Source organism: Crocodylus porosus, unplaced genomic scaffold, assembly GCF_001723895.1.
Source record: "Crocodylus porosus isolate Cpor-Errol unplaced genomic scaffold, CroPor_comp1, whole genome shotgun sequence".
In the NCBI taxonomy this organism is placed as follows: domain Eukaryota; kingdom Metazoa; phylum Chordata; order Crocodylia; family Crocodylidae; genus Crocodylus; species Crocodylus porosus.
Window position 1 is genome coordinate 28,544,786 of NW_017728949.1, and position 14,542 is coordinate 28,559,327.

The window sequence follows — 14,542 nt, forward strand, 5'->3', positions numbered from 1 at the left end:
TAGAACCAGTTATTACTGGGCTCATCAGTTAAACGATTAATCATTTAACCATTCACATTCCTAGTTGCTTCACAGCCAGCTTGAAACACTCTAACCTCAGTTTGCCTCTCTTGTCCTTGCTCCAGTATAAAGCTTAACATGAATTCAAAACTCTAGCTCTATGCAGAAAGAGACAGATGACTGAGACTGGTCTTGTCATCCGGCCTTGCCATCCATCCTGGGGCTGCTTGTGGGGACAAAGGTTATAAATATGATTCCATCTATAAATGCATTAAAAGTGCTGCTTAACCCTAACATCTAGGATACTTCTGTTATTGGGCAATGACTAACCCAGACCACATGTACTTTAGGTTGTGCCTATGCATATTGCTTGTGGAGATAACATAAAATAGCAAAGTCTTCTTCAAGCCAACTCCCTCTAGCAAAGAACACTCAAATATAGAAGCGATGGCAGTACTGTACAATGAACAAAAATAGCAATAGCAGTCCAAAGTACTAGCAAAATTATCTGTACTTTCAAATAATAAAGCATCCTTGTTTGGTGTAGCCAATGATCTCAAAGGAGGTATGCCTGTTGTTACCACTTTTGTCCCCAGAACTTTAAACCCCAACATTTATTAAAGGAAGGTAAGTAAGTCCCTTTCCTAGTATAGCTCCATTTTACTGAAGAGAATGAGACTTAAGTCCTCTTGCAAGAACATTCTTAAACCAAATATCTGAGCATGTGTCATGCTCCATGTTCTCCTCACTTTCCTTCCTATTTATTGAAAGTAGGAGCAAAGTTTCTTTCAGAAGTTACTGGCGATTACATTCATAATGGAGTGTTTGCTAGACTGACAGCACTTGTTTTTGTCTGATGGAAGCTAGGCAGTCCTGGGTCAAATAGTAGTTTGATGTGATACTGCCTTGAAATCTCAGCTGCCAAAGATACAAACCAAGGAGTTGTGATCAAGAACTTGGAGAATACCAGATCACAGAAATTGAATGTGCAACAAAACTCATTTCAGTATGATCATTGCTGTTGTGCTTAGGAAAAGAAGCAACATTGACAACATTCAAATTACCAACAGCTGCCCACCCAACTTCCCTGATCACACAGCAAGGAAGAGACATGAAGAGAATTGTGTTGTAAAAGGGGTATCTGAGGCACAATACCATCAGGGGTATGTCCACTTATTTACCATCACCCTGTGCTCAGGGCTGCGCTATAACAGAACACCCTTTCTATCCAGATTAAATTAATTGTGATTTTGGATCATAGTTGGTTCCTTCACTGCTGAATGCGAGGTCGACTCCTTGACTCAATCAGAATTCTTTCCAGTACCATGAGATATGAGGTGGAATAACACATGGGCATCTCTGGACGTATATTTTACCCCATATAGCCCTCAACTGATTAAATTAGATTAAATTAGTCAAAGTTCCTCTGTGAAGGATAGGTAACTTTTCATACCCCATTGTTCTGCCTGCCTGCCAAAATCCTATGCCGTTAACATCAGTGTCATCTCTATCAGAAAAATAATGCAAGACAGTTTAATATTCTAATATTATAAAAGCCTAAGTCTGTCTGTCTGTCTGTAATGCTTTATTTGTGCTCTGACTGGCCGATAAACAGCCAATCAAAATGTGAACAAACGTTCAAACAGGAGCTGGTGGCAGAGCGCCACCATGATGGTGGGGACACAGGGATCAATGGAGCGGAGGGTGGGGAGAGCAAGGCCTTACCCCCCCCTTACTCCTTGCAGGTGGCAGCAGCGGCAGCGCAGTGGGGGAGCAGGGTCGAGACACTACAGGGTGTGGGGGGGGTGAGGCCACCAGCTCTGACCTCAGCCTGCCCCTCCCTCCTTCTTTCGTCACTGTTGAGGCAACTGCAGTGGGGGGAGGAGTGCCCTGATGCGGGTTAGGGGAATAGGGGGTACACCGTGGCATTGGTGGGGGTGGGGGGAGAAGACACAGGCCGGAAGGAGTACCGAGCCCAAGCTGGGGCAGAAGCTGGCCTGCCATGGCGGTGGGAGGGGGGAGCAGTGAGCCCAATGCGGCAGCAGCAGGGGGAGGGGAGGAGCGAGTCTTCTCCCCCACTTAGGCCCAGACCCACTCCTCCTCCACCCCCTCCTCCCCCTTGTCGGATCAGAGCCTGCTCCTCCGCCCACTCCTACCCTCCCCCCACCACTGCGCTGGGGAGTGGGGGGCAGACCTGGACCCCAAGCAGCAAGAGGTAAAGAGGCCTGGACTGGGGAGGGGAAGGGAGGGGAGCAGAGGGCTTCATCCCTGCATGCTTCCCCCCCACCATTCCTGATGGGCAACTGGCTAGTTACACAGTAAGAACCCAACCCCAAAGATTAAAATAATTTGTCTTACTTTGAAAAGTTTGCCTTTATGTTATGCAACTGCAGGCAGAATATGTAATGAAAAACTCCTCCTAATAATCTGTGCCTTCTCCAAAACACACTTAGGAATGTGGAGAAGGGTTTTTTATTTAAGAACTGCTAAGAGTCCAACAATATGATCACACAAAATGAGACTGTACACCTTTATCAGATAAGCACACCTTATTGATCTCTGGTGGAATAATTGATATAAGATACAATAAAAATATGGTCTAAGCATGGAGAAATTGATCACACCGAGCAAAGAAAAAGCATGAATAAGGGAAATATTCAGAAGGAACAAAGTAGGGTGAGTATGAAAATTAAAATCAGAATGATGGAGAAGTGGGACAAGTCTGAAAGAGTAACAGTATACAGGAAAATAATTTGTAAGACATAGTACTCTACAAAGACTAGTAAAAGCATGAAAAAATACAAAGTGGTAAACAAATGCTGAAATAACATAAAGCAAAACTATAAGGAACTCTGCTAGGAATGACGCTGCTTCCAAATATATATATGCTTTCTGTTTGCGAAGAGGAACCACAACCTTTAATTAATCTTTGTTTACCTTGGATTCAGTTCTCATTCCATACCAGTTTTAAACTAGCATCATTGTATTAAAGTCAGTGATCCTGCTCCTGGGGTGTCTTGCAGTGGAAGCTGCTGCTTCTTCCATTGTTTTGGATGTATTATGTATTGGGAGGAAAACTCTTCAAGGGTAAGAACAGCTTTAATCTAGTGTAGTATGTTGAGGAAGTTTTTCTGCTTGCCACATTATTATGTTGAAATGCTTATGTGGTTTTTCTTGCTAAAATACAGGCTACATGAAAATGGAAAACCTGATAAAAATCGTATAAAAACATGCTGACAAGAAAGCCATGTCAAGCCAGGCGGCTTATCATTTGAAAGTTAATTTGTTCCATTACAATGTATAACTCATGGCTATAATTTCATTGAAACATGTCTTTAGCTGTATTTTTACAATAATAACCCTAATTATACTATACTGTAAAGTAAATCCACATGCACCAATAGGCTTGCGGCGATTATTGTAGATGGTCATGATTTTTTCTTAAAGAGAAAGAAAAACTACTAGTACTACAGAAGACTCCATTTTACCTATTTAAGAACATTTGTTATTGTTGAACTCATACCCCCGCTTGCTTCTGCTAATCTTCAAACTGTTTCTTACTTCTTTTACGGCTGTAATCTGTTTCAAACAGGAACCATATTTTACTAAGAATGGGTTTGCATTTAGGACAAAGGAACTCTCATTGGGGCACTGTTTGGGGATGTATTGCCATACTGCTGTTATGTGATTACCATATTTACTGGAATATAAAGTGGGGTACCACATAATCAACATGGGGAAAGGCCCCTCGTCTTACATTCATATACAAGGAAACTGCATTAAATATATTACTTTTCTGTGACCTGTTGCTAAAAGCAGCATGAGCTCAATGATGGAAATCAACTATGAAGTTTATTAAATGCAGCCAGCACTGAGCATAACTATGAAACACAAGGCCCGTTTAGGGTAAACATGCTGATGGGAGCCTACTATGTGTTTTTTTTAATTTTGTGTCTCAGGCCAAATTAGCCAAATCAGTTCAGAATTCTATCAACTGAGCAGAGCTCAATCATTCACGTCTGTGTGGCACTACCACTGACAAATATTCTGCCTCCCAGACTCTTCAGCCAAGGGTTTCATATATTCCCAAATCCATGGCAGGCATCCTACGTGCAACCCCAAGTCGGAGGCCGTGGGGTTTAGATGCCTCCTAGTCTCACTTGCCCCTAGCCAAAGGAACAATGGATAGGTCTCCACCTTCAACTACACTGAGGCTAGGGACAGCCATTACACATAAACCGGTTTAAATGATCAGAAACTAGTTTAAACCTGTAACAGAACAGATGTTCAGTGCACATAAACCAGTTTGCAAATTGCTGAAACGGGTTTGAGATAAATCTGGTTGAATGTAGCATCAGACTTAACTGATTTGGGTCAAACCAGTTTATGCAATGTCTGTCCCAAACCCCTTCCTGGTTTAAGTTAAACCAAAGTCCCCAAGCATCCCAGATGCTTCGCAGCCCTGGGCTGTGCTGTCTGCTCCAGAGAACAGGGCTGGCCCCAACACTCTGCTCCCTAGCCAGAGCTCTGGAAGAGACTGTAGGCACATCAGGGTCTGCTTTGCTTCCAAGATCCCAACCCCTACTCGCTGCTTGTTGCTCAAGCAGGGATTCCCCCCTCCCTCCCATCTCCCACAGCATGGACCCCAGTCCCACACAACCTACGCATGTGGTATGCTAGCTAATGCTGAGAGGTGTCTGTGTGTTTCCAATTTCACTGGGACAGGCAGACAGAACAGTGTCTGCTTAGGGCTTTTCGGAGTAATCAACAGGTCAGCTGGTAATGTTCCACCATTCCTTCCTTGGAAAAAGCTGTTTAAGAAGACCTTGAACTAATGAGAGAGGCTTTTGTTTTGCTGATAGGCTAGTAAACGCTGTGTTATCAGCCCCCTGGTGGCTCCCTCACCTGTCAGGTTTGCAGACAGTATGAAGAAGCAGAGGGAGGGAGATTGAAAAGCTCAGTCTTATCAACAGATGCATGCACTGCACACACACCCTTGCCTCAGAGTGCTGGCTGGGGGCTGGCAACACTCCCGTCCCCTGAGCAGCGAAAAGCATGGGACAGTTTAGGCACAGTGGGGGTTTACTCCCTTCCCTAATCAGAGGTCCAGCTGAGGCCTGGCCACACCCCCCAGCTCAGCATTGTACAAGGGAAGGTAGGGTTGCTCTTGTGCCCCCTGGCTTCTAGCCCGAGCCACTGCAGGTATGTGCCTGCATTTCTTCAGTCCAGAGGGAATGTCTGTGCAGTTGCAAACTGGTTCAACCTAGGTAGGTTAGACTAACCTACAAAGATTAAATCAATTGAGGCTCAGGCTTTTTTAATGTCTGTCCCTAGGCCAGGAAAAAGGGGATATCTCTTTCCAGGTATGTAAAACCACCTGGGCTGAAACCAGATCATGTTATCTCCTCCTCCCCTTCCCCCCGGCCTTTATTTTTTAAGGAAAATTTTTCGTGTCCCAAGTCAAATCAGCCAAATCAATTCTGAATCCATGAGTCATTCAAGAACCATATGTGGGCATACTACTGGCAAGCATCTTCCACCCGCCTGGGACTTCAGATGCTTCCAAATCCTTTGGCAGGCATCTTATGTGCAGGCCCAAACCCAGAGACTTAGGGTTTGCATGCCTCTGAGTTTCACTTGCCCTCAGCCATGTGACTGCAGGAGCAAGCTAAGGAGGAGTCTCCCATTTCCACAAAGGTAGCATGTAGCCAAGATCCCTGCACTGTTAGCTGGCCAGTGGGAAGCTAACGATGAGGCTCTCATAGGGATTCCTCTCTGCAAGCAGACAAGGGTGCAACCCGCCACTACATGGTGACATTTTAATTGTATTATCTTGGTTAGGGTACTTGCCCTGCCATCATGGTCATGGTAGTTCCCCTGCCAAAGCTATTTTAGTACAGTCTATCTGAACAAAATGTGCAATAGTGCCACTTTTGCACAGTCCCCCTCAGCAACAACTCTTTTCAAGTCATGGTGAGCCACTGCACTGTATACATTTTTACTTCCTCTTCACTCCCACAGCTGAGCTGCACCTTTCTTTCCTATATTCCAATTATTCCCATTTCTTCACCAGCCTTTAATGGCTGGCAGGGCCCCAAAGAGTTCACACAGAATCCCTCCCTCACCTCCTCCCCTCTTAGCTTTTCACATATGATTGTGGCCCCGCCCACCATGAGATAAAGCTGGACCAAGCTGTTCTGCACCTCATCTGCATATAAGCTTTTGGAAGATCCAAGGATTCATGAAAAGAACACCTGGTTCCTGTCATGAGTGGGGCGGGGGTCAATTAGCACGTGAATCCTTTGTGGGGTGGAGAGGTATTTGGAGTATATATACATACTTGAGCATTGCTGAACTGCAGGGTCACCATGGCTTGAAATGCTGTTGAATCCGCTGGGACCCAGCCCAATGAACTATATGGTAAATCCTGAGCCTTTTGGCTTTGGACTAATATAATGCATAGCTTGCACTATAAATAAATAAGTGTCAAAGTGCTACTTAAACATGTGGTTATAGAGTACTTGTGCTAAAACCTGCAGCACTTTCAAAAAAAAGTAAAATGCATCATTTCTGGGTAGACTAAGTCTATGGGTAGTTATATGCAAATTGCTACACCTATGTTTATTTCAAGGTCACTTTTTTCAAATACGTTCCTCATTTCTGTGTGTTCAGGGAGACCATGGTCTGACAATAAGAAGGGGGAAAGGGGCTGCAGAGGGAATAAGGGAGGGGTGAAGGGCAAAGGGGCTATGCGACCCCCCAGATTTATTTTCCCTGCTGTAGCAGTGGGAGGTTGATAAATTCAAGACAAACCTCCAATAATGAGACTGTATACCTGGAGAACTATAACAAATGTATACATTTTCCATATATAGAATCTAATTATTGGGGGGACATCTTATAATCAGGCTTGTCTTATATTCAAGTAAATAAACCATATGAATGAAGACTGAGCATGAAGTTTGAGCAAGTCTTTTCAAGAAGACCTGCAGTGGCATTAGTGGCATACTTCACAGTATAAGCATTTTAAAAAATCATTTCCACTACCTTTAACGTCTTTTCAGTGGAATTAGCATTAGTATCATTGGGAGACTTTGTGCATATAACTCACTGGGTGACAGCACTATTTTCACATTGGGTAGGTCTGCCTAGCAAAATGGAGCCAGCAGTATAACCACATTGGTACAGCTCTCTATCTGGGCTAAATAGTCCTGTTGAGAAGCAGAACTCAACATTAATGGATCTGTACTTCTTCTATTACCAGAGCTACTTCATTTAGAAGTGGCTTAAGTATCACCACACAGCACTACATTGTGATATGCCTACAGTATCATTTAGCCATATTCAAAACAAATCCAGATGATATTTCTGGAAATGGTGATTCTCAGCCTTTTAGCTCAGTGGTTCTCAAGTTCTTTCATACCAGGACCCATTTATAAACATTGATGGCAAATCCTGACCCAGTAAATAGTTTAAATAGAAAACGCACAAGTATTTTGGCCCCAGGCTACAAGTTAAAGCAGCTCAACAGTCTTAATTTTAAAGACAGAAATAAACATCAAAAGGAAAACATTAACAGCAATATCAGCCTGTGGACCTCTATTACTCCCAATAGAGTAATAGTACAATTCATCATTGTATAGTTTGCACAATGCAAATTGCTGGTGCCCCGACTCCTGACTTGGAGCCCCCTAGCTCTACTGGTGCCCCTGAATCGTGACTTGCAGTCCCCTAGCCCTGCTGGTGCCCCTCACTCCTGACCCACTGCCCCCCACCCCTAGGTCCCAGCCACGCAGTGTGTGGGGCAGAGTGGAGGCAGGGAGGGGTGCATTCCCACAGTAGGCATGAGGCTACAGCCTGGCTGGACCAACATGGGCAGGAGCCACCTCCACAGCCCAGCAGACAGGAATCGGAGCAAGGTGTTGAGACTTGCTGTTGCCACTGCCACCACCAGGACCACCACGGCAGCTGTGCTGCCAGCAGCATGAGGAGTAATGGATGGTGGGGCCATGCTGCCCTGACCTTCTCCCACCACTGGCCGCTTGTGTGTTGGGCCGCAGCTCTAGTCTGCTGCCATGGCCTGGCTGCTACTGCTCCCCCTGGGTCATCTGCGCTGCTTGCCACCCCACGTCCCCTCTGAGGTACAGCTGCAGCCTGAGAGGAGTGGTAGCTGTGGGAAGTGAGGGCAGTGTGCCCTGTTCCCCACCCCATCCATTACTCCTTGTGCACGTGCCCCCCAATGAGTCATCTATACCCCTCCCCCTGCCCCATAGACTTACCTGCAGGGAGCTGTGGGAGCTGCTTTCCGTGTTGCCTGGCTGTCACGTGCATGTGTATATGCACATGGCGCCCCTCCCTGATCACCCTCCTCCTGCTTCCCCAACCCCAAGCAGCCCCTTGCAAACTGGAATTCTGCCAACTTGCAAAGGGAAACCCGTGATTTCCCTCGTTTTTCTCCTTTAAAGAAAATCAAGGAAAATCCATGATTTTCCCTATTTTTCCATGATTGTTCACAACCCTTTTATATAGTCCTGCTACCTACTTTTGGGTTGCAACCTATGGGCTGAGAAACGCTGTTCTAGGTACACAGATCAACATGAGGGTTCCCAAAATAATAACACTATTCCATAGTTGAGCCAGTGTTTGCAATAGTTGGAAATGTTACAGAATCTTCTCAAGTAACACAAATATTTTCTCAACTGATTTATGATATATATAATTTCTGTATTACTGTAATTTCTTTTAATTATTATAGTAGTATTTACTTTTGTTTTCAGGGGAAATACCATGGTAATCCTATGCACATAGCCGTTATTATCTCAAACTGCTTACGAGAAGAGAGACGAATACTAGCTGCAGCAAGCATGCCTGTACAGGTAACACACTGTATTTCATTAATCTGTTTGAGCCATGTCTGTCCTTACATGATGAAACCATCAGTGAATATATCTGAAGGCAATATTTAGCCTGTTGGTCCCAATCCCCAAACACCTGTGCACTTGTGCTTAAAATTAAGCACATTTGTTTACAAGACCTGAGTCTGTAATGTTTAAGTGTTACAGCTAATCTTTACAAACTATGTTACAGCTAATCTTTAGAAACTATACGAATGATCTTTCAGGGAAAGCAATCCTTTTGAAATGATTAAAACAAGTCCCATTGTTAAAAATAAAATATAAACATGATATACAATGCTACACTTGTTAATGTTTTTTTTTTAAATGAGAAAAATCTCTAAGTAGTGTATGGACTTGAATCCAAGATGAGGGCCTACCCACCAACCATTAAAAACGGGGGGGAAGCCCCTCATAAGATTTGAGTATGAGCAGATGCAGGAGCAGGCAGCTGCTCTGGCTCCAGGTCTTCCTCCTCCTGCCCCAGCCTGCCTCTCCCGCCTCCAGCCTCTGCGCCCGTCTGGCCCCCCAACCATTGCTACTGCTTGTCCTGGCTCTGGCTTCAACAGACTCCAGCCCTACTCTGGGCTAAGGCGCACACACATATATATAAATATATATCAGCTGCCCCAGGCCAGCCCAGTAGCAGTGGTGGTGATACCATGCTGCTGCTGCTGCCTGGCCAGGCTGGGGCTGCAAGTATGTGATTCATGCCCTGGGCTGGAGTGAGGCCAGAGCCTGAGTGATGGTTAGAAGTCTGCCCTCCCACTGCCTCCCCTACCGTGTGCTCCCCCCACTTGCCACTCCCACCACCTCCTCTTCCACCACCTGCCTCCCTACCACTGCTATATACACGCACACACACAAATAAATAAAAACTGATAATGGGGGATTGTCTTATATTCAAGGTTGTCTTGGATTCAGTTAAATACAATATTGAATATGTATGTTAGAAAAATTGTACTGGTACAAGGTGTGTTTTTTTAAAGTGAATCTGTTCTATAAATAAGTTGTATATACAGTACTACATTTTAGTAACAGCTTGCATACATGATTTATATACTTACTACATTAAGTCAATAACACCATTTTTCAGCAATATAACAAGAATATATTTTTCAGATTGGATTTTGTTGTTTTTAAACATTCTTTTCTATTTTGAAATGTTGCCAGTACTGATCATGTCCTTTTAGCTTTCTGATCTCAAAATCTAGCATGTATTGCTTACAAGTCTGTGAAACTTGTACTGCTATACAGCAGCTAAAGACCTGACTCCAAATTCCACTTTTGTGCTAGAAATTTTGGTGAAGCTAGTTGTCTGGGACAGAACTGTCCAACTGGTGGTCTGAAAGCTGCATGCTTCCCATGAGGAGTTAACAGGTGGCTCACAGGCTCCCATTTGGCCGCCACTCCCTGCATTGCTCTAGCTGCTTTGTGGCCAGAGACTCTGAGTTCCCCCTCTCTTCCAGCTTCTGCTTCCTGCCGCACTCCTGGGAGTAAGGGTGGTGCAGTGGAAGGACCAAGGAAGGGTCTGTGCTGCCCATGCTCTGTACACTGGTGGGGTACTAGAGCTGGGCAGCATGTGTAGCTGGGCAGCATGAATGGCCAGCAGTGGAGTGGGCCTGGCCAGGCTGCACACACGGGCAGAAGCAGATCTGGGCTCTACATGTAGCCAGGAGTGGAGCCAGGCTGCACACAGTGAAGTGAAAAGCTGGCCACCCCCAACATGTGCAGCCCATGTATTATGTGGCCCAGGGGTTTGCAGCCGATGGGTCATGCAGCCACCACCCAAATGGTGGACAGCTCTAGTATTTTATGTGAGGGGAAATGGAATTGCTGTTTTCATACATTTAAAAAGATCTAACATGCTGTATATTAAATATTTTCTAGGGGCCACTGGAAAAGTCACTGCAGAACTCTGTAGTTTCAGAAAGACAAAGAAATGTGGAACACAAAGTATCAGCCATTAAGAACAGTGCCCAGGTATGTTGCATGTTACAGAGTAAGTCTACACAGCAGTCACTACTGTGTGTCCAGACACACCTGAGCTAGCTTCACTTCAGGTTAACTGCCTAAACATGTAATTGGCACTGTAATCTGTGATGCTATGGCCATGCTTCTAGCAATCCTAGAGCTAGGTATTTCGGCCTGTATACAGGTTCCTGAAAGTTCCCATGGTTGGCAAAACTGTGGTTGGCAAGACAAAAGGCTTATGGGAAAAATGGCAGGTGGCAGGCTGACGCATGGCCATGGAAAACCGCGGTTACTCAAAACTGTATACTGTGGTAGCCAAAATGGTATAGAATATAGAATATTAAGCATGGATACTCAAAACTGTGGTTGACCACAGAGGGAAACCTGTATACAAGCTGGCATCACAGCAATGATGGCAGTGTAGACATAGTCACTCCCTGGCCATGGCTACACATGCACCAGACTGTGCAGTTGTTACTTGCTTAAGCAAGTACCAAATGACCATGCAGTAACTGGGGTTACTACACAGTCCTGATGCTGCACAGTCCTTTTCCCACACTACAGCACAGTAGCTCATTGCTACTGCACAGTAGCGTAAGTATCACTGTTCATGCCCACTGATGCTACATTGCCATAGTAACAACCATCTCATGTAGACACACCCCCTGTGAAACAGAATCAGGGTCTAGGACTCTGCACAGAGCTATGCATCTATTTCTGCAGACTAAGCCACACATCCAGTTGAAGTAGATCTTGGTGGCATCAACTCAGAAATGTTTTGTTATTAGTGGGAAGTAAGGAGAAGCAAGGCTTCTTTGTGACATCTTTTGCTGGATCAATAAAAGGTGGAAAGGTAAGGACAGAGAATGTGAAGTTCAACAAAGCAGATACTAGAAATAGCTTAGCTTAAAGAGGAAACTTAGAATAAGGATTTTGCATTGTTGTTCTTAGTTTAATTGTAAAGGGAGACACCAAGGAAGAGAATTTTTTTAGATTCTAACCAAGGGAAAGAAGCCTAGCAGCCTGTCACCCTACCTCAGCCCAACTGAGTGAACATAGACCTGTGGTAAACTACAGAGCCACTCCACAGCCTTTGTGCGTGGAGGGGCACAACGAAAACAATTAAAAGGAACCATACTTTTATAGGATGCGCTTGAATTGTGCATAGAAAATAGGCACCTGTGAATGTACTTGTGCATATACCTTATTCCTGTCATTTAAAGGTTTATTCCCTATGCAAAAGGTAAAAAAAAAAAGGATTTGGCTTTCTGTGAGAAAGTTGTGACTTAAGAGACTGGGTTTTTAATTTTCCAAAAATGCAGCTAGCCCCGATGAACTCCAAGCCAATAGTTCTGTATAGGTGTTAAGCCTCCTTTTTGTTAGTGACATGGAGAAGGACTTTTAAAAAAATGTAAGATTTGCTATGGCACAGTCTATATATAGCCCTTTGTCTGATAAATCTGTTCACAAACCACCTTTTTATTATATGATTAATGAGTCCTCTGACCCTTTTCAGTATTATAGCCTGAAAGTGAAACCCTGTAAAAAGCCAAACCTGTAACTGTTTCACTATTTTGCCCACAGTTCAGTATACCGTTATCTAAAAATAAAGTTGGTGGCTACCTACCTGTGTAACCAAGTTGGTCCTAGGTACAACTTTAACTGTTCTGTGGAAGTCAACACAAAATTGTCCATTAACTTAAATGCTGAGGTATTAGGCTTTTTGTGTGGTATGATCATATCGTGAGATAATCTGGTACCCGAAGTGCTAGGTCTGTTATACAAACCAGTACTTCGCCTGTTTGGCCTTAGGACAATGAAAAATTTAACTGTTTAAATAGGCTAAATAAAAGTTATAAATATAAATAAAAAATTGGAATTCTTTGTTTAAAGAAGGGAAATTACCCTGTATTTAATGTCTCCACAGAGTGGTAGAAGTGCTTTGTCTTGCAGATTCACTATTGGATTAACTTGGAAGGACAAATGCTTTTCTTAGATATGCATATGCAAATCCTGATATTCCTTGAGAGGTTATTGTATGTTCAAATGCACAGTGAAAATTTAATTCTTAATTTATAAAGTTAGTGAAAGTAACTCTTCATTCTTTGAAGTGAAACCACTCTTCAAAGAATGATAATCAACAGCAGCAAATTACCATTGGGACTAGCCTCAATGAAAAGGAGAGGTAGAGGAAGGCTTGTTCAGAGTGCTGTGTGGGGGGTTGTGCCAATAAATAATTGCGTTTTTCATAGACCAAAGAACACACAGTCTCAACTAATTTTAGTAAGTTAATACTTTCAAACAAATTGATAAACTAAATGGATGTGAATGAACTATTTGGAGCACTTACACATGAAAGTAAACTGTATGTTCAGTTACATACAAGGTCCAGGTATTTGTGAGAATTTGTGAGAATTTTGCCATAGCAGTGTGATGGATGGAACTGATTGTATCAATAGGAATTTCAGAGTGAGAGAGAGGATAAATATTTGATTTTTCTGGGCCACAAACTGAAAGAAATGTGTGTCTTCCCTTATATAAATGTGTAATATGGTGACATACTTTCATTCCTTTTTTAGTGACTAGTAGATAAACAGTTCTATCTAGTCATAGGGATTCTCAAATGATGGAAAAGGGAAGTATTAAATTTACCCTGAGAAGTTCACTAGAATTTAGTTATTTTTAACATAAATTAGCACCTGACAGATGTGAATACTTCCTTACATCCTATTTATTTATTTATTGAAAAGATGACAGAACAAGATGTCAAATACTTAGAAGATCTGCAAGAGGAATTTGACTTCAGATATAAGACAATACAGAGTCTAGGTAAGCCTTTTTATTATTTATGTTAAGATTCTATGGGAAAGTGTAGGTTACCCAAGCCTGTTCTCCCTCCCAGCTCCATATTTACGGAGCTGCGCAGGGAACAAGTTCCCCAACCCAAACTCCGCGATTGTACGTGTAATTGCGGAGCAGGGGCTGGGAGCTTCCTGCATGGGGACAGTTCCCCAACAGCCTAGAGATGGTCAGAAGCGGGTCCCAGCCAAGACAAGTCCCAGCCAGCCCCAGACTGTGTGGGAAAGCACATGCAACCTGGAGGTGGCTGGGCACTGTCCTGTTTCAGGCAGTCTCAAGCCAGCTACAGGCTGCACATACAGCCAGCTTCTGGGGCTGGCCAGGAACTGTCACAGTCAGGGGCAGGTCCCGGCCCTGTGCCCCAATCAGGAAATCGAAACAAAGGGCTTAGGAAGAGCTTCAGGGGAGGGGTAGGTCCCAGCCCCCTGCCCCGATTCACCAGTGGGGCAGCTAGCCATGAGACACTCTCCTACAGATCTTTCCAAGCCCAGTGCCCCTGACTGGGGAACCAGGGCCAGGAGCTCGCTGCTGTCGGGGCAGGGGGACATTGTCCCTGCCCCAGCAGCAGGCAGCCCCCTAGGGCAAGGAGACAGCTATTTCCTGGTCCACTACTCCCTGCCAGCCCCTGGGCTAGCACCCTGGGAGAGCCTGTAGCTTCCCCTGTGGCAGTAGGGGCACATTGCAGGGCTACAGGAAACTGGGAGCAAATCTTCTCTTTAATCACTGCATGTGTAGACATCTACCCAAAAACACTTACTACACAGTAAATCTAGACTGGAGTAAATGCATGTGTAGACATGCCCTATGTGAATTTG

At 44.2% G+C, this 14,542-nt stretch overlaps 1 protein-coding gene across 2 annotated transcripts in view; it reads left to right on the plus strand.

Annotated features, from left to right (window-relative positions):
• Nucleotides 1-14,542, plus strand: part of STAT4 (signal transducer and activator of transcription 4) — a 72,680-nt gene that overhangs the window by 24,644 nt on the left and 33,494 nt on the right. For both annotated transcript variants that reach the window (XM_019554599.1, XM_019554598.1), the window contains exons 3-5: nucleotides 8,778-8,876; nucleotides 10,785-10,877; nucleotides 13,619-13,697. In XM_019554599.1, coding sequence (XP_019410144.1) covers nucleotides 8,778-8,876; nucleotides 10,785-10,877; nucleotides 13,619-13,697 — 271 coding nt within the window. The remainder of the gene's footprint in view (nucleotides 1-8,777; nucleotides 8,877-10,784; nucleotides 10,878-13,618; nucleotides 13,698-14,542) is intronic.